Below are 22,032 nucleotides of genomic sequence, written 5' to 3'. Positions count from 1 at the left end.
CTCTCTGTCAAATAAATTCATTAAAAAAAAAAAAAACCTGGATGGATGCTTTACTCTGAATTCTTTTCTGAAATTCTGTCCTGGAGGATGCCAGAAAGAAAGCTCACGTCAACCTGACCGTAGAAGTAAGACAAGCCAGGGTTATGTAATTCTTATGAGCCTTGACTTCTTGCCTACTTGATGGGTTTAATAGCTCCCTGGTGATGCTAAGGAGTATGTCAAGTGTATATGAACCAAACAAAGTTAGTGTCTGGCCGTATCTTATCATGAAAACGGCTTGATGGGTTTTCACCAAATTTGGAGGGGCAAGCTGAAGGGTTGGATTAAAATACAAGCCAAGTAGCACGTACGGCATTTACTTTGGGTGGTGGCTAAAGGGACACCTAGAACGGGCGGGCTGTTGTTTTTCATAACAGCCACATGAGAGGGAGACAGTGAGGTCACATGCAGTTGGAATGAGCCAGGCCAAGGTTTTTGGCCGAGCTGTAGCTTGAGTCACCCCACAGGCAGACCCTGAAAGGTAGTGCTGATCCAGAACGAGGCCAGTGCTCGCAGCAGAATCTCTGTACACCTTGAGTCGGAATCTTTGTAGTAGTTAGAATTTACTTCTCAGTGATTAGTAATTCTCTTCAATGACACAGGATGGACTTATTAAAAACCCACAGAGACCGTTTAGCTTAGGACTTGGCACAGAAGTTAGGTCGATTCCACTGCACCCACCCCTATCCTGTTCTCCACCTCCCCAACCAAGAGTCAGGAATTCATTATTATGTTTCATTTTGTATTAATCGTACTTAGTCATAGAGACTCTGTCATTTCTGTGGAGATAGAGCAGTCCAATGGCAATAACAGCCTCGTATTTCAGATGCACTAGGACGTTTTGGGGAAGAAGCCACCATTCTCTAGCACGTCAGTATTTAATCCCTGCAAACACTAGAATACTGAACTGTATTTAGGTTTGCCTGGCTGTCCCTAAAATCTTTTGAAGGGTTGTGAAAGAACTTGATTAATAATAAAAGAGTATATTTCTGGATTAATAATAAAAGAGTATATTAAATAACCCTTCTCTTTTGGCAGGTAATTATAGAATAATGATATTTTATATGTAACTGTTTTCTATGCTGAAGGGGTGAACTAGTTTTACTCTCTCTCGGGTTTAAGTTTCATTTTTGATTTTGATGTGGTACCATGAAAAGTCAGTCTACTGATTGAAATGACACTTCCTAAAACCAGGTGAGAACATTTTAAGGACAGTTTGTCTTAGATCTTTCCCTCAAGATAACAACTTGTTTCCCCAAGTTGATACCTTGAACTCAACTATTAACAGAGAATGTTTTCTTGTCACGAGTATCTGATATGACAGCAGCTTTTCTTCTGCGTTACAAGAAAAACATTGCTGGTCCACACAGGTGGCCAGTTTTTCAAACACCTGCAAAGGTGTGAATCCTGATGGCACAGTTAAAAAATATAAGCGCCTTTATTTTGCATCTCCCCGATCTGTTGAATGTTCGTTTCTTACTCTTCCTTTTAAGTGGTATCATAACCACTCAGAAGGCTGAAGCTTTAGATCTGCCCTGGAAAAAAACTTCTTGCCCTCCACCCCCGTGCCCCCCATTCCTGTCTGGGCCTGTAGAGGAGGTGATTTCTACTGATCTCTGCGTGACAAGGACCGTTCCAACCCAACAGCGAATGCCACCCTCCTTGAGAAATACCGTGGGACCCAAAGGGCTGAGGAAGGAGAAAGGCAAGAAGGTGTGCACCACCTCGTGGGGGGGGGTCTCCTTGCCAAACAGCTGCCCTCAGGTGTCACACTCAGCTCTTGTCGTCTTAGCCCACCTGGCCTTGATGTCTGCAGGGAACAGGCCTCTCCATTCTGCCTCTCTCGGCAGCCACAGCTATAAGCCGTGTCCTCCTGTCAGGCTCTTGCCAGAAGCCTGTCCTGTGGGTTAGTGGAAGAAACGGACATATTGTTCCCATTTGGTTACTAAAGTTCTCTTCATTATCTGGCCGAATCCCAAAGAGGAGGGCCAAGTGGCGGAGTTTATCTTTACTTCTAATTTCAGAAGAACTTCCAAAATGATCCCTTTAAGTTGCTTTTCTTATTGTTAGGAAGCCAAAACCAAAAAAGCAAAACTCATCAATGTCCCACTTGAAGACCAGAGCTTGCCTTCGTTTGAAGTCACCAAAAGATTTCTCCACGACCGTGAAGACGGTTTCATTCGGCTAATGATCCACCTGTCTCAACACAGAAAGGAGAAAGACTAGAAATCCTTTTAAATGCTTCTTTTATTTCATTGGTTGTACATTGGGTGAGTGAACTGAATATTACAACCAAAACATAGAGTTGATACAAATTAGACTCCTGTTTACACTGTAAGGTAATGAATGAGGGAATTCTTTAAGTGTTACAGAAAGATTTAGTAGAAATGTTACCAGTGGTATGGCTGAACGAATATTTCTGTGAAGTGCTGTTATATTCCTGAAAACCAAGAGTGAAATGTAGTTCCCATACAAGTGGTGAGTTCATCTCTTAACTACAGTATTTGTTGAACTGCTATCTTCATGTCTTGGATATTGGTGATTTTATTTTTGTAATTAAACAAAGCATTTAAGATTTATTCATCATAGTCAGACTTCTGAATATAAACAAACTTTTGGCAAATAATATTTATACAGAAAAATAGTTTTAGATCCTCTCAAATCCCAGAATTATTCTATAAAATTACATTATAAATAAATAAAAAGCAAAATCTGTTGTACATATATTTGTACATCTATGCATTTGCCTTGCCTCCTCCTTATTGTAAATGGCATATTTATGACTCTTTGCATATTATAATCACAATTCTGGAAAATGGATATCATAGTAAAAATACAGTCTTCTATATCTGTTTGGGGATATGGGTGATGTTTTTGATGCTCCATTATTAAAGGGCTGAAAATAGCTGTGTGCTAATAATTTTAAAAATCAAAATCATGAAACAAAAGAAAGACAACATGACAACAATTAGTCTACAAAAATATTTCAGTGATTCCTGTAATTCACCTTTTCGTAATGTACTAGGTATTCAATGAGTTTAAGTGAAATAACAAAGAAAGAAAAGAAAAGACGAAAACAAGTGTGAATGTTTTAGGCAAGTTGTAGCATAACTACATTGTTATAGTTGAGAAAATTACAAATATCAATAATACATAAAGATGAAGCTACCAAAGAAATACAAGTTAGATACAATACTTTCCCACAAATTAAAACAAATGCCACGATACAAGCACTATGTAAGATCACACTTAGAATGGGATTTTCTTTCGATGGGGTTATCAAATCTACAAGATAAGAAGCTCATTAGACGTCGACTGACATGAATTAAAATGGCGGATCTCTTTTTTTTTTCTCCAACAAAAAAATGATATGGTTGGTGCATCTAGTTTTCAGAACAGGCGGTGATGCCAAAATTTAAAATATTTTACATTCAATCTCAAAAGTCAAAATACTTCAATCGCTAATATGTTCACAAAGAAAATGGATGTTTTAAACAATTACACATAATATTCATTTATAACAGCTGTTTTGTTTTTTAAACAATAATTTAAAAACTATGTAGGTACTGTATACGCTATGTGCAACATATAAAATGTGAAATATGAAATATTTGGTACGATAGTGCTTAAAATAAACTTTAAAACAAACTTTCTGAACAAAATGTCATTGTATCGCTATTACCTTGAAGATCAACCAAGTATTTAAAAAAGTAAACAACATTAAAATATGTTTCATTCATATATAGTATATATATGTATGTGTATATATAATATGTATGTACTTGTATTAAAGTTTTTTATACTTTTGAGACATAAAATATGCTTTAAGGTGAAAGAATTAAAAGAACTATTTTTTTTCCATGCTGTAGTCAGTTACAACCCTTTAATCCAACTTTTGAAATGCAAAACAGTAATGGATTTTTTAAAAAGTGAAACTATCTACTTTTTGTTTACATAGTAATTTAGATTAAAGTCACAGTCAAATTTTCAGTGACTAAATTCAAACTTACTTAAATTAGAATATTATACAGATCTCCTCACCTACAGCTTTGTTGTTTGACTAGGTTTTTAGTTTAGAAGTTATTCTGTAATAGGCAACCGGATGGTGAGAAACTAACCCCTTAGATTAGACTGTTGGCATGGGCCTCTCGTTCTTGTCAAGCTGGATGAAGTCTGGCAAAATCTAGGCACTTCTACAAAGTCTCTCTTATAAAACAACTTTAAAAATATACTTGTAAAATAATACCTTCAAGACTTTGTTTGGTGGGGTATGAAGCTCATACCGTGCAAAGTTTCTTTTTCAATCTAGTTAATGTTATTCTAGAATCACACGATTCAATGCGGCATCTCCAGGCAAACCAAATACCACACTCTGATGTGTCCCCCATACTTGTGCTTGAATTTCCACTCAAATTTTAGACCTGTGGGACAGGTGTGAGTTTTACTTCACTTCTCACCTTTGCTGCAGCATTCGTGGTGTGAAGAAGCGAACCACACGCTTTGATCCAATGGGCAAATGAAATGACAGTAATTGGCGTCTGAATCGAACCTGCCCTCGGAACAGATTTCTTAACTAATGCTAACTGTTTATTGCTAACTTGGAAAGCGTCTCAATTGAAATGAGTACATTGGTTGGACTTTTCTGCATCAGCTATGGTTATGGAGATAAGACAATATTCCTAGGACAGAAACTATGTTTAGAAACCCTTGAAAAGTAAACTTTATCCTTTATGTCTTTAAACATCACAGCTGGTCTCAGGTAGTTAACTATCTTAGGTTGGAATATACTAAGCATACCATATTTAATACTCATATATGATGTAGCAGCTCTAGCTTCTTACAGTTGTGGTCTGTCCGGAAGAACTAATTCTTTATTTAGCATGCAGTTTGTGGCAATTCTATTGAGGAGGAAACAGGATAGTATGTACAGTAACAATGTTTAGTTATTCTCAATGCAGATTCTTGGCATTCCATTCCGTTTCTGCTGATTATTTCAGAATTATCTGTTAAAGAGAAAGACAAGCGTGCTTTAGACATCCTTCTCAGAAGGAAAATAACGAGCATACGTTTTACTCTTTGAAAACAGGAATTTTCTTCCCTTTCTCGTTTGGATATATTTTCATCTTTTGAGGCAATCGTAATTTTGAGCAATCCCCACCCTTCGTGCCGAAAAATTTTACACGTAAGCACTCCTGCCATGTGGCCGCTGTGACGAATGGTGATTTGAATGCACGCTATCGTATTTTCTGTAAAACTCAGACAGCGTATATGTGGGCACCGAGTGTGCCTGGGCCCTGATCTCCTTTTTTAGTTCCTGCTTCATGTCTCTTTCTGATATGTTCCCGTTATCAACCAATTAGTATTTGCTAAATATTATGATCAGGGAGTCTAATCAGAGAATTAGTTTGTACATGGAAAAGTTGTGGGAAAAGGTTAAATGTAAATATTTTTAAATGTATAATAAATTAAGTGTTATTTGTTAACTTGCATATAAAATTCAGAGATGTGTTCCCATCAAAAGTAATTTTGTTCCCAAGGTATAATAATAACCACGAGTTTCAAATTCAGGGAACGTATGAATGTCCCAGATCAAAGGGAAAAAGGGGCAACATTCTAATAAAGCAGTTAAAACATTCTAAATAAATCCAAAAGCACAGACAAAGCTGAACTATCAAATGCAAATCATGGTCCCAGGAGCCTGATTTCCAAGTTCATTTCCAACTCCATACCTTTGCAAAAAGACAGGGAGATTGCCCTGTCTGACCCAGTCCTCTAAATGTCAAGCTTTAAAAAAAGCCAACCTTTTAACACATTCTAACAAAAATATTTACTCTTTGAGCAATGCTTCAAAACCAATCTTTGTGAAATTACTGAAATATTTACTTATTAAACTGCTGAGAACCTATGTTTAGGGAAAGAAACCAGTGAAAATTCTTTACGATCAAGCTAATATTCCCGTATACTGGGATCCAATTCTTAATAAGAGCCTCATTTCTATGTATAAATTCTTAGCCCACTATGTTGGAATTCACATATATAAATACTTTCTCTTTCAAGTGGGTGTTCCTGCAGTTTGCATAATATACTCAGATAATACCAACTCAGATAATTCCTCCCATGAAATAGACAGGAGTATCCATTGATTTATTGGAACCTACAGATTTACGTGGAATTGATAAAAGTAGAGCAAGAACTCATTTATGTTAAATATTTATACTAAATGGAAATTCAAAACATCAAAGTTCCTGGGAATTTAATTAATTGGGAAAAATCACATTCCTTGTCTTATATCCTGATAGATAAATAAAAATGAGATATAATGATCTGATATGTAAATATTATCATGGTATCTTTGACTAGCCACTGCAAATTGCCAATACCAAATTCTTTGGAGGGTCATATTATAACTTCACTTTTGAGTCTACATGTTTGGTTATTAAATAGGAATTATCCTATTTTGTCCCTTAGCTTCAATGCCATCTGTAAGGCTCCAAATGAAGAACGTGTTGCGGGACACCAAATCATGTCCTTTTCTCTTTCTTCTTTCCTTTTACTTTAGCAAGACTCCTTCTAAAATATTTACAGCACAAAATCTTGCAATTTCTTAAAATCAATACATAAATAATATATATTTGATAATATATTCACATCCCTGCTTATTAAGTGACACCAAATTGCCATACAGAATGATATTCTTAGCCACCTGGAAAGAAAAGTATTCTACAGCATGCCTAGCAATGGGCTATTATAGAAATGAGTTAGAGCAATGCTTTGGACTCATACCTGACAGAGAGATATGTACAACCACCTGGGTCTAAGTGAACTGTAAATTAACCTTCAAGTTCACTCAGAACATTGCCTAGACTCACCCAGCCTGCTCTTACCCCCGTCCCAGCCTATATCAGATCCATTACATGGATAAAGACAATATAAATGGCTGTTACATTAGGAAGCCATCCGCTATTACAGCTGCCTAGTGTTTAGGCCAGGAAATTGGCTCTACCCTGGTCTCTATCCTCAGCTAACTTGTGGAGTATCCTCTGGGGTATTAAAAAAAAAAAAAAGAAAAGAAAAAAAGAATTACTCTCCTGGCAGCTGCAAGCTTCAAGAGGTCCAAGAGATTTGATTTTAGAAGGTAAGAAAGCTGTGCGTGTTTCATTTTTTGGGTGGTGATATTTTTCTGAAAAATATAACTTGATTATTAATTTTTCTCCTCTGAGCTCTATTTGCTCGCTGGCACAATCTTTAGTGTTCTCTGGGGGGGAGACACAGTCTGGAAATACAGACAGGAGTCTGGTGAGGAGCAGCTACAGAGTATTTCTGAAGTAACCTGCTGCCCCTCTGATTGCTATTTCTGACGTCAGGAGACTGCAGTGTGATGTCAGACACTAAGGGCCCGAGGGCCCATGGAGGGCATAGGGCAGTTTTCTGCTGGGGGATAGCTCTGGAGGGAAGAGAAGAGCCAAGTGTGTGTGTGGGTGGGGAGGGGCTGGATGTGGGGAGAAGGGTATAGAGAAGCCATTTCGAGGGAAAGAGGATTCTTCTGTCTAGTTTTAAATATGGGTTCCCTTTACTCAGATGTTTTTAATTGGCATCAAGAAACATAACTTAAAATCAGATGAAAAGGTACATCTGTGCGATTCCCTGTTGCGTCTCCAATTCTACACGGATATATAGAATGTGTCCTATATAAAAACATCTTTAATCTTCATTGTAAATTTAATGGCCGGCAGGGTCAAGACCTTCAGAGGGTGTCTGAGTATTTCAATATAGGCACAAAACGTTCATTCTTAGAACAGCAGGCTGGGGGCACTTGGGTGGCTCAGTTGGTTGAGTCTGACCCTTGATTTCTGCTCAGGTCATGATCTTAGGGCTGTGAGATCGAGCCCTACATCGGGCTCCTCGCTGGGCATGGAGCCTACTTAAAAGATTCTCTCTCTCCCTCTGCCCCACCCAAGCTGAGCTCTTTTTATATGTGGCCCTGAAACATGGGCTATGAATCCGATCTGACAAGTCCTAATCCTGAGCCTGTCTATTTTAAAGAACAGTTAATTAAATCACAATTCACCAAAGTGACCTCGACAGACCGGCTGTCAGTGGCATCCTTCCTTCCCTGCGCTCGCCAAAACTGAGACCAAAGTTCCTTCCTCAACCCCCAGGCCCTGGAGCCTGTGTTTTCTTGGAAGGGGCAATGGAAACTTCTCCTGGAGTCTGCCAGAGCTATAAGTCAGAGAAATGGCTACCACATTGGGTCCCCCGGAAATCCCCTCTCTGTTGTTTTGTTTTTATTTGAATAGATGCCCCTTTGATTTCCAGAGGGTTCTGAGTGGTTTTGGCCAGAACCCTGAGAGCTAGGTCAGGATCGCCAGTCATATTTTCGTAGACATAGAAAAAGCAGCACAAATGGCTTTCACTGGTCTGCACGATGTACAAAGTGCTTGTGCAAGCCAATATGAGTTTGAGATGTTAACTCCCTCCACCTACGGGCATGGGAGTCCCCTCCAGGGTATAGTGATAGTCTGCACTGACCAGGGGAAACAGGGGTTCCAAAGGCCATGTCTATACCTCTTATGGTGCCAATGGCGATCAGTGCTCAGAAGAACCATTGTGGGAGCCTGGGAACCAGGAAAAGGGGAAGCCACAGGGTACAGTTTAGAGCACTGTGGGGGAGAAAGCAGGGACTGTCTGCAGGAGCCAGATGGGCAGAGGGACCATGGGGCTGCTGGGCCCCTCCCCAGGAAGTCCTTGCCTGGACAGGCAAGCACATTCTACCCCAGGCTTCCTCCAGACCGAGGCCACACGCACAACTGCTCACGGCAGCAAAAACCCTGCCTCAGTCCCAGGCCTGCTGTTTGAGCTTCTAAGGACCATGACACCATATTGGACAGGACAGAAATAAAATATACTGAACAGGGTGTACTTCTGTCCATCTTTCTGATAGGCTTACCTCTTAAATTTAAGTATCTTCCCCCATAAGGAGAACCATGATGAAGAAGGGGGATAAATTACTAAAATAAGATTTTAGTCAATCTTGTATGGTAAATCAAATTTCTGAACTTTTGAAAGGATTACTTTTAATTCCCACACAAAAAATGGGACTAGCTGATGCCCACGAAATCGGCAATTCTATTTTCAGAACAAAGATACACTCGATCTCAAAGCATGACCACATGTGTGAATCTTTGGTGGACCCTCTGGTTGGAACAGGCATGTCTGTGAAGCAAAAATATCAGTCGGCTACAGTGGGGTCTACTTCTTAATTTGCATTTCCTGCAGGCGGTTGGATTTTTCAGAATCTGACAATTCTCCTTCATCCACATTCTTAATTTGTTCCCATATGAGCCTAGTACACAAGTAGACTAATATTTATTTACTGAAGAGAGAATGTGAATGGCCCCGAAGAACATCCAGGGGGTTGTTTTCCCATGAAATGTGTGATGGGCAGTCATTGACTAATCTCTGTGTCCTTGGAGAAGCATCTACCACTGCCTCGTGGTGCCATGGCAGTCAAGTTCATTAAAAAGAAGTCTGGGTCCTCGTACCGTAAACCAGCTGACAGGGGCAGGGCCCCAGCAGGCAGAGCACGTGAATGGGTGGGTCAGGTAGGGAGTGTGGCAGATGGAAGGTCCTGTGCCTACAAGGAATGGAGGAGAAGCTAACCAGCTCCAGCCAAATGCTATGTGCAGAAACCCAGGCTCTACATTGCTTGACCCAATCTTCATTTTCCAAAATAAGCTGGAAATTCAGCAACTAATTCACATTACAGAAAATAACTGTGTGGCTCACATATCTCTTGAGGCTGTGTCCTTCTTGAGCATTACTGATTGGAAGGAGCTATCCACTAAGTCTGGATCGCTGGCTTCCAAAGCCAGGCAGACGCCAGGGCTGGACGCAATACAGAGGGAGCCAGCAGTCATCGCTGTGGGGCGTGGCTGGAGGAGGAGGTCTAATGGGGAGTTAATCCTGCAACTTGCAGACATTTGACTTTCACCCAAAGAACAGGGTACTTGACCAATAGGCACCATCTAAGAAAAAACTACTGTCCCTCCCTTTACTGATTCACCAGATACTAAATATCCACATTCCTTGTCTCTTTCAAGATGATGCTAAATTTTGGCTGAGCCATCCGTATGCTCTGACCCTTGGTGGACACTTGAGAAAGAGCTGACTAGCGTGAGAAATGCACTTGGTTGAAACACTGAACTTGGGTGTGTCAGCACCATCAACTCAACTGCCGAACTGACTAGCCCTTGTGTCCGAGCGGGCCAAAGAGGACAAGTCAACATAGCATTTCTCCTGGGCTTCAGAGGCTCCAAGTATTACCGCTTTCTGAGTTTTCTACCTTGTGATGGATATCCAGGAACTGAACATATGAATAATTATGGAAATTGTGAGCTTCCAGACGACTTCTAGAAATATTCACGCTTTTTATATAAATGTGTTCATTACCACCAAGTTTCAGGGACGTCAGACGAGCTGTCTTTTAAAATGTTAGCTCAACATTAAAGGCAGTAGGAAGGCTTACTGCTTGGTTTAATTGAGAGGAAAATCATTTCAGTGGGAAGACCCAGCCGTTCCTATGGATCCAAACCAAAGAACAATTCAAAGGCAGGAATAAGGTTTTACTCAAACCCCCCTGCAGAGAGCCATCCAGTAGTGTGTTGGAGTGCAGTTGAAGACTTGGATAAAGCATGCCTTATAAAATATTTGTGTGGTTTTGCTGAAATCTGAAGGCATCTCAATGGATCTTGATAGCACTCACAAGGGATCTCAAGTGGACATTTCCAAGCAAGGAGGCTTCATTAATGGGGTCCATGGCAAAATTGGTTTTGTAGGAACAAGGCAGTATGTCATTTGTCTGTATATCCCTAATGTTGGGGATAGGGCAGGGCATGCAGGAGGCACTTACTAACTGCTAGGTGCATGGAGGGCTGAATCAATATTTACTGTGGACACAGTACCATGATGCTGGCATTGGCGGAAGGCCAACAAACAGTCACAAGGAAGACATAGCAATGGCAGCAGAAGAACCCTCTGGACAATATTGATCTCTGCAGTCTTTCAGGGCGTTTACGGATTCGGGAATATCAAAGAGAACAAATAAGCCTCTCCTTCCTCTACTCCTTGTTATAGACAGGTAAGAGGAAAGATCTTCCAGGCTGGGGGAAGAATCCCTCACAAAGAAGGAAACATGGCAGAGAAAAAAAAAAAAACACGCCACCTGACGAAAACGTCTAGACTTGGTTGATCCCTTAGAAGTCGTCTTCTGCGGTTACAAGGCCCTATTTCTTCAGAAGGTAATTTCTAAGAGGATGTTTCACTATCTCCTTAAACAGAACTAATTATTAGTTTTAAAACTGAAAACTGAATGCAATTTCCTAAAACTGTGGCCAACCTAAGGAGGCTTATTACTCACCATCCTAATAGCTCGCTCGTTCTTTTTCTTTCCTTCCTTTCTTTCTTCTCTCTTTTCCTTCCTTCCTTTCCTTCTTTTTCTTTCTTTTCTTTTTACACAGTTTTTTCTTTTAATTCGGTCATGCATGTTTTTCTTCACTACAATCCACCGGCATCCCCCGCACACCACCCTCTCTCTCCACTGCTTGATAGTCTCTCCATCTTTTCCCCAGTACTCCACACATCTTCCCCATGGCGGTCACTACTATCTGAAATTCCCGGATTTTGTCTGAGAGGCCGGACTAGTGACATATTCTGGTTGAGGCAAACTGTACAAAGGCGGAGAGACATCTGTATGTTTTGGGCTGCAAAACAGTTCTGTACTTAATCACAATATGAATTACCAAAGTCAAAAGCGAATTACTTTGATTTCAGTGAATGTAGCATGATCAGAGCGATTCTAATGATACATGTTAATAAATGAACACTTTTAAGCATTTTGGTCCATTTCAAGATGATGTGTAACGAGCAGTATATAAAAAGATGTTTTGGAAAATAATCCGAATCATTATCTGGGGGAAATATTGTTCTGACAGAAGGCAGCATCTCAGGCCATATTTGACTTGAAATATACTTGAAATATTTGACATGAAAACATATTTGTTTTCAGAATGGGGTTTTATGTGGGGGTATAGCTCAGTGGTAGAGCATTTGGCTGCAGAATGGGGTTTTATGAATATAGGCAGGGCACATTTTGGGCTTGTGGGAGAAAATTCTCATATGCGACAATGGATTTCACTCTTGAGAAGGGAAGCCCGAGGCTGGCCGGAATGCCCGCAGTATTCAGCAGAACTGAACAGGCAGTATATTCAGGATTACTGTTTTGTCCTCTGTCATTAATGGAAAGTTTACATTCAGAGTTCTAATTCCTTTGTTTTCAGTGACATCATTTTGTTGAGGACTCACTTCTAGTATTTTCCATCCTATAATAGTTGAACAGAAAGATTTTTCGGATATACTTTTCAATATATGAAAAACTGTAAGTTAAAAACATTAATAACTGAGTTTCTCTACAAAAGGCAAAAAAACACTGGCCTCATTGAAAACTACTGACCAGGGTCTACACTGACAATTTATATTATCTGGACAAAATAGGTACATAGAAATTCTCGATTTGATATTCTTCATATGAGCCCATGTCACATGTGGAAAAATCTAGACTCCTCTGAGTACGGAGGAAGGCTCCGATCATGATCCCTTTTCCTACCCCATACCCAGCCTCGACCAGTCCAATTCCCGGGAGGGAATTCTGAGGAACATTACTGCTGCTTTTACAGTGAGACAGGAATCTAGTCTAAAAATCCCTATGCTATCCAAGGGTGACTTTCTCCTGTAGGATATAAAGGAGGAAGAAGGAAAGGCATAGGAGAGACTTTTTGTTCCCTGGGCTGTAGAAGTGCTGTAGAAGTGTTTAAAACAAAAACACATTCAGGAGCGTTCTGTGCTTGTTCAGGGAGAGAGCAGCTATGGGAGCATGTTAGCTCTGCAAGGGCCAGAGGAAGGCAAAACAACAGGAAAACGAAACCAAATCCTAGTCTGGGAGGGCCCTACGACAACCAGGAAAAAAGGAGGCAGATCAAGCCGTGGCATCCATGGGAAATGGGCGGGTGGGTGGATGAAAGCACCTGGAGGTCAGGCAGGGACAAGTCCCAGATTTTCTCTTCCTGTTCCTGCCCAACATTCCTGACTGCACACCGCGTATCTCATCCCTACTCCACCAACCTACACCGGCCAACATCACAGCCACAGAATTCACCAGAGGTGATGGTTCCTTTGCTCCAGCAGGTGGAGAAGGTGAAGGACTTTTCCATCACACAACTGTCCGGGGCTTTGAGCTAGGCACGTGCTTTTGGCATCTGTCTTGAATCTCAAAAACAGAGAAACATCCACGCACGTGGTATCTGGCCTGTTCTGTGCTGTTAATACAGTTTTATCCTTGAGCAATGTCATGCATTAAGTAAACCATGACAGATCAACCTGGAGACCTTACCATCAAGTGCATCACTGTCTCTGTGGGAGAATTATTTGAGTTTTAAACCAAATGACAGAGGGAACTCTGAACAAACATTTTTGAAACTGGGGACTGTCTGTATATTAAAGGAGGCCAAATTTCTCTACTGTATCAAGAAATAATAGATAATATTTGGGCCACACTATTTAAGAAAATACTCTTAAACATTACAATAAAAATTAGAAAACATTTCTCTAAAATATCGTATTTAGAATATGTTCCCTGAGATGTGGGGCATGGGAGGCTCGCAGGGATGAAACAGACTGCCCACATCAGAAGCTATTTCCCTGAAGGTGACCTCTGGGCATGAAGGCGGATTCTAAGAAAACATTTTTTATACCTTTACAAAAGAGTTCATGCAGCAATGGAAAAGAAACTTCGAGAACATTTATACCTGCTCTTTTCAAAATGGGATTTTTACTCCAAGTAATAAAGGGAAGATTTGGGCCCAGAAAAATCCCAGAAACAAGATCCTGTTGGATTCAACCTCAAGTCCTCAATCCTGCTCAATACTCTGCTTTTGTCTCTACCACCATTACATTAGGCTTAGAATCCCGAGCGCATTTTGGCTGTAGTACTCATCTTAACAGTGGAGAAGAATGTATAATTTACCCTGTTGACAACTGGCTTTTAGGACACCAAAGGCAAGGAAGTAAGCAAATGTGAAGGTTCAGTAAAAGGAATGGTAAGGTTAGTGTGAGGTGCACACATGAAGCGTGTCTCTGTGTCGTCATCATCTCGTACATTTCAAGAACTGGTGGGATGACACTGCCATCTAATAAAATTTTCAGCAAAATTATGGTTTCTTTCCTACTTTAGTCCTTTTCCTGTTTGAGTATGTGTGTCATAAAGACAGAGAGAGAGAGAACAAGGTTGGTTAACAGGACTACGTAGTTGTGTGTAAAATCACAGTGCAAAGGTAAAATCAGAGTCCCGGAGTGGCATTTCAGGAGACTTGTCTATGCCTCCAACAAGCTTCGTGACCCTCTGAGCCTAGTTTCCCACTTTGCCTGCACAGCACGGGCATCTGGGGAGCTACACAAGGGTACCGTCTGTCTTCCCTACCAACTCCGAGGAAGAGCCCAAATACGGTGTAATAGATGGCAAAATGGACACCAAAAAAGAAAAAATATAAAGAAATCTCCTACATTCTCTTTTATTTCTTTATTGCTGTCCTGTGTCAAAACTCAGTGGGTAAGACCTTCCCTTGGGTATTTCTATTTTTCGAAATGATCCTTATTAGGTGATAATCACTTTCACTGGAATTACTTGCATGTTGGTTTGGGGCCTGTCCCCCTTATTAGGTTAACCTCAGGAGAGCAGGGACTATTTTGTTTGATTCTGTATTCCCAGAATGCTGAATTTTAATAACACACCGTAGATGCTTAGTAAATATCTGTTGAGAAAAAGTATGAAGGTGCGTTGCTGCTGAGCCAACAGTGGGCTTTTGTTACGGCCTGGCATCTCAGGAGAGACCCAGCTTCCAACAAGGACGGCTCACTGAGGAAGGACTTGTATTTGCCTTCAGTTTCCTGCTTTATGAAAACTCTTAAAGGAAAACACAGCAACGAGAGCATTTTTAAAGTAATAAAAAAAATGACTCTGAGCTACGGATTTCCCAGAGGCACCATCAGACATCTTCTTTCCAACCCTACTCACTGCTTCTTTGGGGAAATGTCTGTTCAGATCCTTTGTCCAATTTGAAAAATTGTGGTAAAACAGGAATAACTTACTATTTGCCCTTTTAACCATTTCTAAATGGTGAATTTCAGTGGCCCAGGGACACTCGCCAGTGAGCAACCACCCCTGTCCATCTCCGGAACTCTTCAGCATTCCGAAACAGCACTCGGTCCCCAGTGAACAGGAGCTCCCTATTCCCCCTTCATCCCAATGCTTATTCCTTCTTCCCTCTCTCCTTCCCATGTTTGTCGCTGGCTCTCTGTGTCACACCGGAGTCATGAGCAACTTCCTAGGCTCACTTTCTAAGTCAGCTCCCTGCCTTACTTGCCACGGAACCCCCTCCGGGGCTCCTTTGAGTTGCCTCCTCCAGGCCGCCCCAAACAACCACTCCCAAGTAGTGACGTTCAATGACCCTGGGACTGGTATGAAGGAACAGTTCTGTGGAGACCTTGGAGACAAACAAGGTCTCTCCTTCTAAATTACCACTGTTTGAAAAAGTCCTGGTTGACAGGACTCCTCCTGGCAGACTCTTTGCACCCAGAAGTTGTTTGCCAGTTTGCCATCCTGGGAAGGGAGAAATGGCACCCCTGTCCATCTGCTGTCTAGCTCCTGTTTACTGGATTCAAATCTGAATTCCCTAGTGGTTTCATCAAGCAGCAGTATTTTCAGACTATTTACGATATTGAACTTGACTTCAAAAAGGGTTGCTTCTATGAGAACTCCCTTCTCAAACGGCTACAACTTTAAAAACTAACAGTGAAACTCAAGAGACAGAAGTTTTTAAGGGAACCACATAAAGAGGTTCGTCCTGACCCTACACTGACAACAAGCTCCAACCTCATTTAAATATGGTGGAGACAGAGAAGAAGAGGATTTGGAGGCGGGCAAACCTGAATTCTAAAGCTGTCCAGTCACTTCCCACCTGCTTGAATCTTCAATTGTCCTTTAAGATTTGCTCTCCTCTGGAAAATGGATAAAACCCTTCACAGAGTTTTATTGAGAAGTAAATGAAATAATGTAGAGCAGGTGTCTGATGCTTAATAGTGGTTACAGGTAAGTGTTGGTTCCCTTCCCTTAAAAGAGAAGGAGATAAGTAATATTTGGCTTCAGCTTCTGTTTAAATGGGCTTTCAAGTAATAATACTGTGCATTTAAATATTCTATGATCTGTATGGCACTCCATCTATGTTGGTAATAAACCCGATTTTGATGCAATTCAGATATTAAAAATGTCAAATACACTTACTTTCGTTTCCATATTTGCATATCCTGACCTGTCACTGACAACTAACTATAGGCCGAATTTCTCATTTATTCATGAAAAAGTCTTGACTGTCACTCATGCTAATAATTTTTCAAACCCAAATCTTTTATTACGAAAGCATCAACTGCCATCAGCGTCTGATGATCAGTGCCGTAGAAAGCAAACATCATATGAGAGGCCGGATTTCCCACGCTTTAAACTTGAACATCTAGCCCCATTGGGTGTGCTGCCATTGGTAAAGGATTTGGCACCTCTTATTCTTGGCACTCCTCATCTCTCCAGTGGGAACCAAACACGGTCCCTAACTCATGAGTTAAGAGGGTTAGATCATGTGTTTAGTGAATACCTGGCAGCAGTAAGCATATAAGACAGCTGTTTTATTTGGTAGTATTTCATCTATTTTAAATTCCCAGGCTAAGCCACAGAACATGAATATTTTGACAAGGTATACGCAGCATTCGCTAAATACTGGTAGATCACTGCGCTTAGAGCAAACCACGATTTATGGACACTTGTGCATACTGGTCTCGGCTAACACATGTCTACACCTCTATCTTCAAGAACTTCACCTCTCCTTTCCTGGATCCCACATACACTACAGATAGAAGCAAGAGGCTTATGTTATGAGCTTATGTTAAAAAACAAAAAACAAACCCCACCCAAAACAAAACTCTTAAAAACCCTTTTCTGTGGGGCGCCTGGGTGGCTCAGTGGGATAAGCCTCTGCCTTTGGCTCAGGTCATGATCTCAGGGTCCTGGGATCGAGTCCCGCATTGGGCTCTCTGCTCGGCAGGGAGCCTGCTTCCTCCTCTCTCTTTCTCTCCGCCTGCCTCTCTGCCTACTTGTGATCTCTCTCTGTCAAGTAAATAAAAAAAAATCTTAAAAAAAAAAAAAAAACCCTTTTCTGTGGCAAAGAAATACAATGGGCTTTTCTTTTCAATCTTGACATATTCCTTAGATTTTGCTTTTTTAACGTCTTATTCAAGACCATCCTTCATGTTGCGGGGGGGTCAGAGAAGAGCAAAGAAAATGCGAACAATAGCAATCAATCCACACAATCCCTTTCCTCCTGAATTCTCATCACTAGAGTGTTTCTCTGGCCCTTTCGAATATTTTGGTGTCCCAATGACAAATATTGAAAGAATGAATGGTGGAGGAACTATGAAATTATTACTGAAAAAAATATTTGGAGAAAAGAAGGAATCAATTTTAACATCCCTGGCTTTCTTTTTGATTCCTCAAAAACCTTTCTAAAGTCTACAGGACGAAAGCAAAGCTACTGACTATTCAAAAACAAATGTGTAGCCAACACATCCGAGCTACAACTGTGGTTTGGCAGAGGACAGGGTGTGATGTTAGAGAGTTTTTAACCCTTCCATAACGTTGAGGAGTCACTTAACCTTTCTAGGTCCTTCTCATTGTGCAACGGAAGGTTAGGGAGCTTGGGATGTTCTGCCATTGGATCCATGATCTTGGCCAAGCTCCTTGGCTTCTCGAAACTGCCATTTCCTCATCGGCATACTGGGAATAAGAACAGTCCCTTTTAGGGCCATTTTAGGTTTTAATTTTAATTCTGTGAAAGGCTTATTAGCACCATGTCATGTCTCCATAAAGGAGCTGTTGACAAGTCTGGGTGTTGTCTATGGGCTCTCTACTTTGTGGACCACTGGATGACCATTTAAAGCACATTCTCAGGAAGGCAGTGTGGTGAAAGGAAAAGCAGTCTTCTAGGAAGGATACACATAATTGGGTTCTAGTCCTGGTTCTCTTAATAGTTGTGTGACTTAGATAAGCTGCCTGCTGACGTGGGTCCCTCTACCAATTTGTAGCTTGCACCATAGCTCTCTTCTGTGTGTTACCAGGGAGGTGTGGCAGGATTGTGGTAAATTTGCCCCTATGACTTACTCCTTCCAGGACTAGGAGTCGTCGATGCCGGTCTTGGGTCAGACCTGCCGTGCTTGATGCAGCCGTGACTCTGGGAAAATGGAGGACATTTACAATGTCCAGCTTAATGATGTTGCTCCCAGAAGTGCACTGTGGTACATAGTGACGAGTGTCTGTATTTGATTATGGGAGGCTCATCGATATATGCTCTGAGAATCTCTAGAAACTCCCAAGTGAAGGGCATGATGATAAGAAGAATATAATTACTGAAAGTCAAAGAGACCCAAAGCACCTGCATATTATACCTGATGTGGAGGCGTGCCAGATTCTAAATGCTAGAACAACTATGGTTTTTCCAACATCAGAAAATACCAGTCAACAGATTGGTCCTTTGTGGTACAAATAAAAAGGAAGATGTGTCAACAAGAACCATTCTTTCCATGTGAGTCACTGGAGAGAGGTCTTCTAGAAGGCTGGTATGGCAGGGGCAAGGAAGTTGGTAAAGGTATTAGAGAAGCTGAAGAAGACCCTTAGAGAGCCCTGAATTTCCCTGATTCTTAATCATTCATCCTTCCCCATACTGGCTGTTTTCACTCTATCCCAATCTTCAGTGATGAAGTAGCTTCCTCCCCAGGGAACCTGACCTTGGCCTGTCCCGGCTCATTTCTACCTGCTCACTTGCAGGTGATCAATGTTTCCAAGTCTCTCATTTAACATCCCACCGGTCTTGCTCTCATCCTGCCCTCCCAGAGCCTCGGCAACCAATCCCTCCATGCCTGCGCGACTGAGTTTTCCAGTCCTGACCAAACTCACCCTCTCCTCACTCCCGCTCTCTGCAGCGTGGCCTACCGCAGGTCGTTTTGCCCACGTGAGCAAGTGTCCACCCCCTTCCCAGAGATCTAACAAAATCATAGCTGTTTTCTTTGCCTCTGCTGCGGGATAAAGCTCAGGACTGATTCTGAAACTCCCGTCAGAACCACAGAGGCTATTGGGGAAGAGGCTGGAGTCGGGGGTGGGGGGGAGGCACAGACTCCAGGGGCAGATAGACCTGAGGTCACATGCTTCTCTAGTACTGATTCGAGCTCTGGCCAATCTAAGCCTTGATTTTGTCACATGTAAAGGAGGGAGAATAGGACCCACCCGGTAGGGTTAAATACGGGAAGGCACATAAGCAGGATAGTGGTGCCTCGTGCCTGTGGCTTCCTTTCCCCTGACCCCACGCCCATCTCCAGCCCTTACACTTCACACTGGTTCTTCTCTGTCAAATTCCCACACATCCCTCAAGACCCACCTCCTCATCCCTTTAGGGGTAAGGGCCCGCCATGGAGCGTACTTCCCGCGGAGTACCGTTGGAGTCTCTGTTTCACTTTGTGACAGTCCCTGATCGCTCCGTTTCTCTGACTAGACAGTAACCCCGGGTAGCGAGCCCTCCTCCACACTGGCGGCCTCCAGAATGATCAGCAGGCTCCGCCACGACTGACCTTGGAGCCATCGCCTCAAGCCCTGTGGCCCAGAGGGAATGCAAGCAGAGGCTGAGAGGCCAGACCTAACGCCAACTGTCTGCGACATGGGGAGGCATCACAGCCAGTCCGGGAAGGAACAGTCGGGGTGGCTGCTGTCCCTCCTCCTCCTCGTCAGGCAGCAGTGAGGCTCTCTCCTCCCCATCTGCCCACACAGAAAGCCTGGCAGCTCCCCAGACACACAGGTAGCCGTGCGAGAGGGCGGGCTGCAGTGGCTGGACTTGGGGAGGTAAAAGCCTGGATATCAAAACTGTACGCTGTTCCTAACAATTTGTTATTAAGACTGAGACCCCGGGGCACCTGGGTGGCTCAGAAGGTTAAGCGTCTGCCTTCGGCTCAGGTCATGATCTCCAGGTCCTGGGATCGAGCCCCAGGTCAGGCTCCAAACCCAACAGGGGCTCTGCTTCTCCCTCTGCCTCTCCCCCTGCTTGTGCTCTCTCTCTCTCTCTCTCTCTCTCTGTCTCCCAGATGAATAAATATCATCTTAAAAGATAAAATAAAAAAAAGACTGAGACCCCCATTTATCTTTCAGTCCTCGAAAATGGATCTCAATTCCTGCCCTGTAGCTCGGCTCTCTTTCCTTAGAGATCTAGAGCTGAAATAAACACGTATACTGGATGAATTGTACATCATTCATGCTGCTCAGAAGAGAAAAACCCCAAATTAGGAAAGTTGGACATGATTTTATTAACATCCACAAAAGCCCATATACTCCTGGGCAAAGAACTTCTCCATCTAAAAAGATCCCCCCAGCTTCCATCAAAATGCAAAAGAGGATGGGATTTGAGGTATAATAAGCAGGACAATCCACCAGGCAGTCAAGTTCCACATAAGGACCCTTGACATTTTCTCTTCAGCTGTACAAAACTAGAGCTGATATTATGTCTTAGGTGCAATCTACAAAAGAATTCTACCCAAGTGTCTTACCATGAGGTGTAAATTATTCATGAAAAATGGAAATGTACTAGATGACAACACTTACATAACTAACTTAGTCTTCCCTCAGAGTCTGCAGATACATTTATTAATTAAACCTCATGGTAGTTTGTCCCGCAAAGCAGCGGCTTTGGAGGCAGAAAACGGAAAGGTCTACTGTCCTCTTCTTTTCTGATTTCTTGAAGATCATTTCTTTAACATAATCTGCGCCTGTTTGGCTCTCTGAGATCCAAAACCCACCTCTCCTCCAAAAATGTTCTGACCACACCTGATGCCAAGTCTGGTTCCCAATGCCCTCACCACACTGCACAGGGCATTCACACTCATCATGCCGAGTAGCTGTGACCAACAGCGTTTGCCGAATGCAAATAACACAATTTCAGAAATTCATTTATTTTTTTTACTTGAAGAGGGAGGGCAGGCTCCCATCTCCACACACCCATGTGCATGTGTACATGCACACGTGCGTACACACACACACACACACACACACTCTTACTCACTGCTGCTGTTCTCTACAAAATACTTGATGGGACAATTCTGCCTCATTTGAAGTTACCCAATCCATTCCTGAAATGGAACCCCTTCTGTAGTTAGAACATCGGCAACAAGTCAATGGGGGCTAAGCAGCTTCTGCAGTCTGGAGTCTATTGCCGGGATAGATGTCGCTACCTGAGTTCTAGCCATTGGGGCTGGATTCTGACATTTGCTGTCTGGGTCTTTCTGGAGCACAGTCTAGTTGGGCCCCAGCTGCTCTGCATAATTACCTGTTCCTGGGAACCAGCAAACAGAAAGGAAGGAGAAGTCTGAGCTTCTGTATGTGGAGGCCAGTTACTACTCTGTGTTCAGCAGAGGAATTTCACAGAAGCCTCCTCCCCACCCCCACCCCTTGCCAAGGCTTTGCAGAACCAAGATTTTTCTTATGAAAAAAATAAAAAAAACAGGCTCCAAATGGGTCAAGTGGTGAATAGTGGGGGATATTTAATGCCTCCCACATTTATCCCAATATAGTCCTGACAGATGGCTTTGCATAAGAGATGTTTTAAGTAAAACACGACCTTACCTTTCTAGATTTCTTGGTTAGTACAGGCTAACTTACATATCTGCAAATCCTTATACAAATAGTTTTATGCACAATTATTTGTGAGATAGAAGTAAAATCTGAAGGTTGGAAGCTTTTTTCCTTCCCTCTCAAGTTATCTGTAGCAGGCCTGATAAAACGTAACATGAATCCTGCTGCATGTA

At 42.1% G+C, this 22,032-nt stretch overlaps 1 protein-coding gene across 8 annotated transcripts in view; it reads right to left on the bottom strand.

The window, feature by feature from the left end:
* Positions 1-2,268: 2,268 nt before the first annotated feature.
* MBNL2 (muscleblind like splicing regulator 2) overlaps positions 2,269-22,032 on the bottom strand; it is a 158,223-nt gene continuing 138,459 nt past the window's right edge. For 4 of the 8 annotated variants that reach the window (XM_044249978.1, XM_044249980.1, XM_044249981.1 and 1 more), the window contains one exon: positions 2,269-5,042. In XM_044249978.1, the coding sequence (XP_044105913.1) occupies positions 4,915-5,042 (128 nt within the window). In that variant the 3' untranslated portion in view covers positions 2,269-4,914. The remainder of the gene's footprint in view (positions 5,043-22,032) is intronic. The other 4 variants (XM_044249979.1, XM_044249982.1, XM_044249983.1 and 1 more) reach the window with 1 other exon arrangement.

Source organism: Neovison vison, chromosome 5, assembly GCF_020171115.1.
Source record: "Neovison vison isolate M4711 chromosome 5, ASM_NN_V1, whole genome shotgun sequence".
NCBI lineage: Eukaryota > Metazoa > Chordata > Mammalia > Carnivora > Mustelidae > Neogale > Neogale vison.
This window is presented reverse-complemented; position numbering and strand designations above follow the sequence as displayed.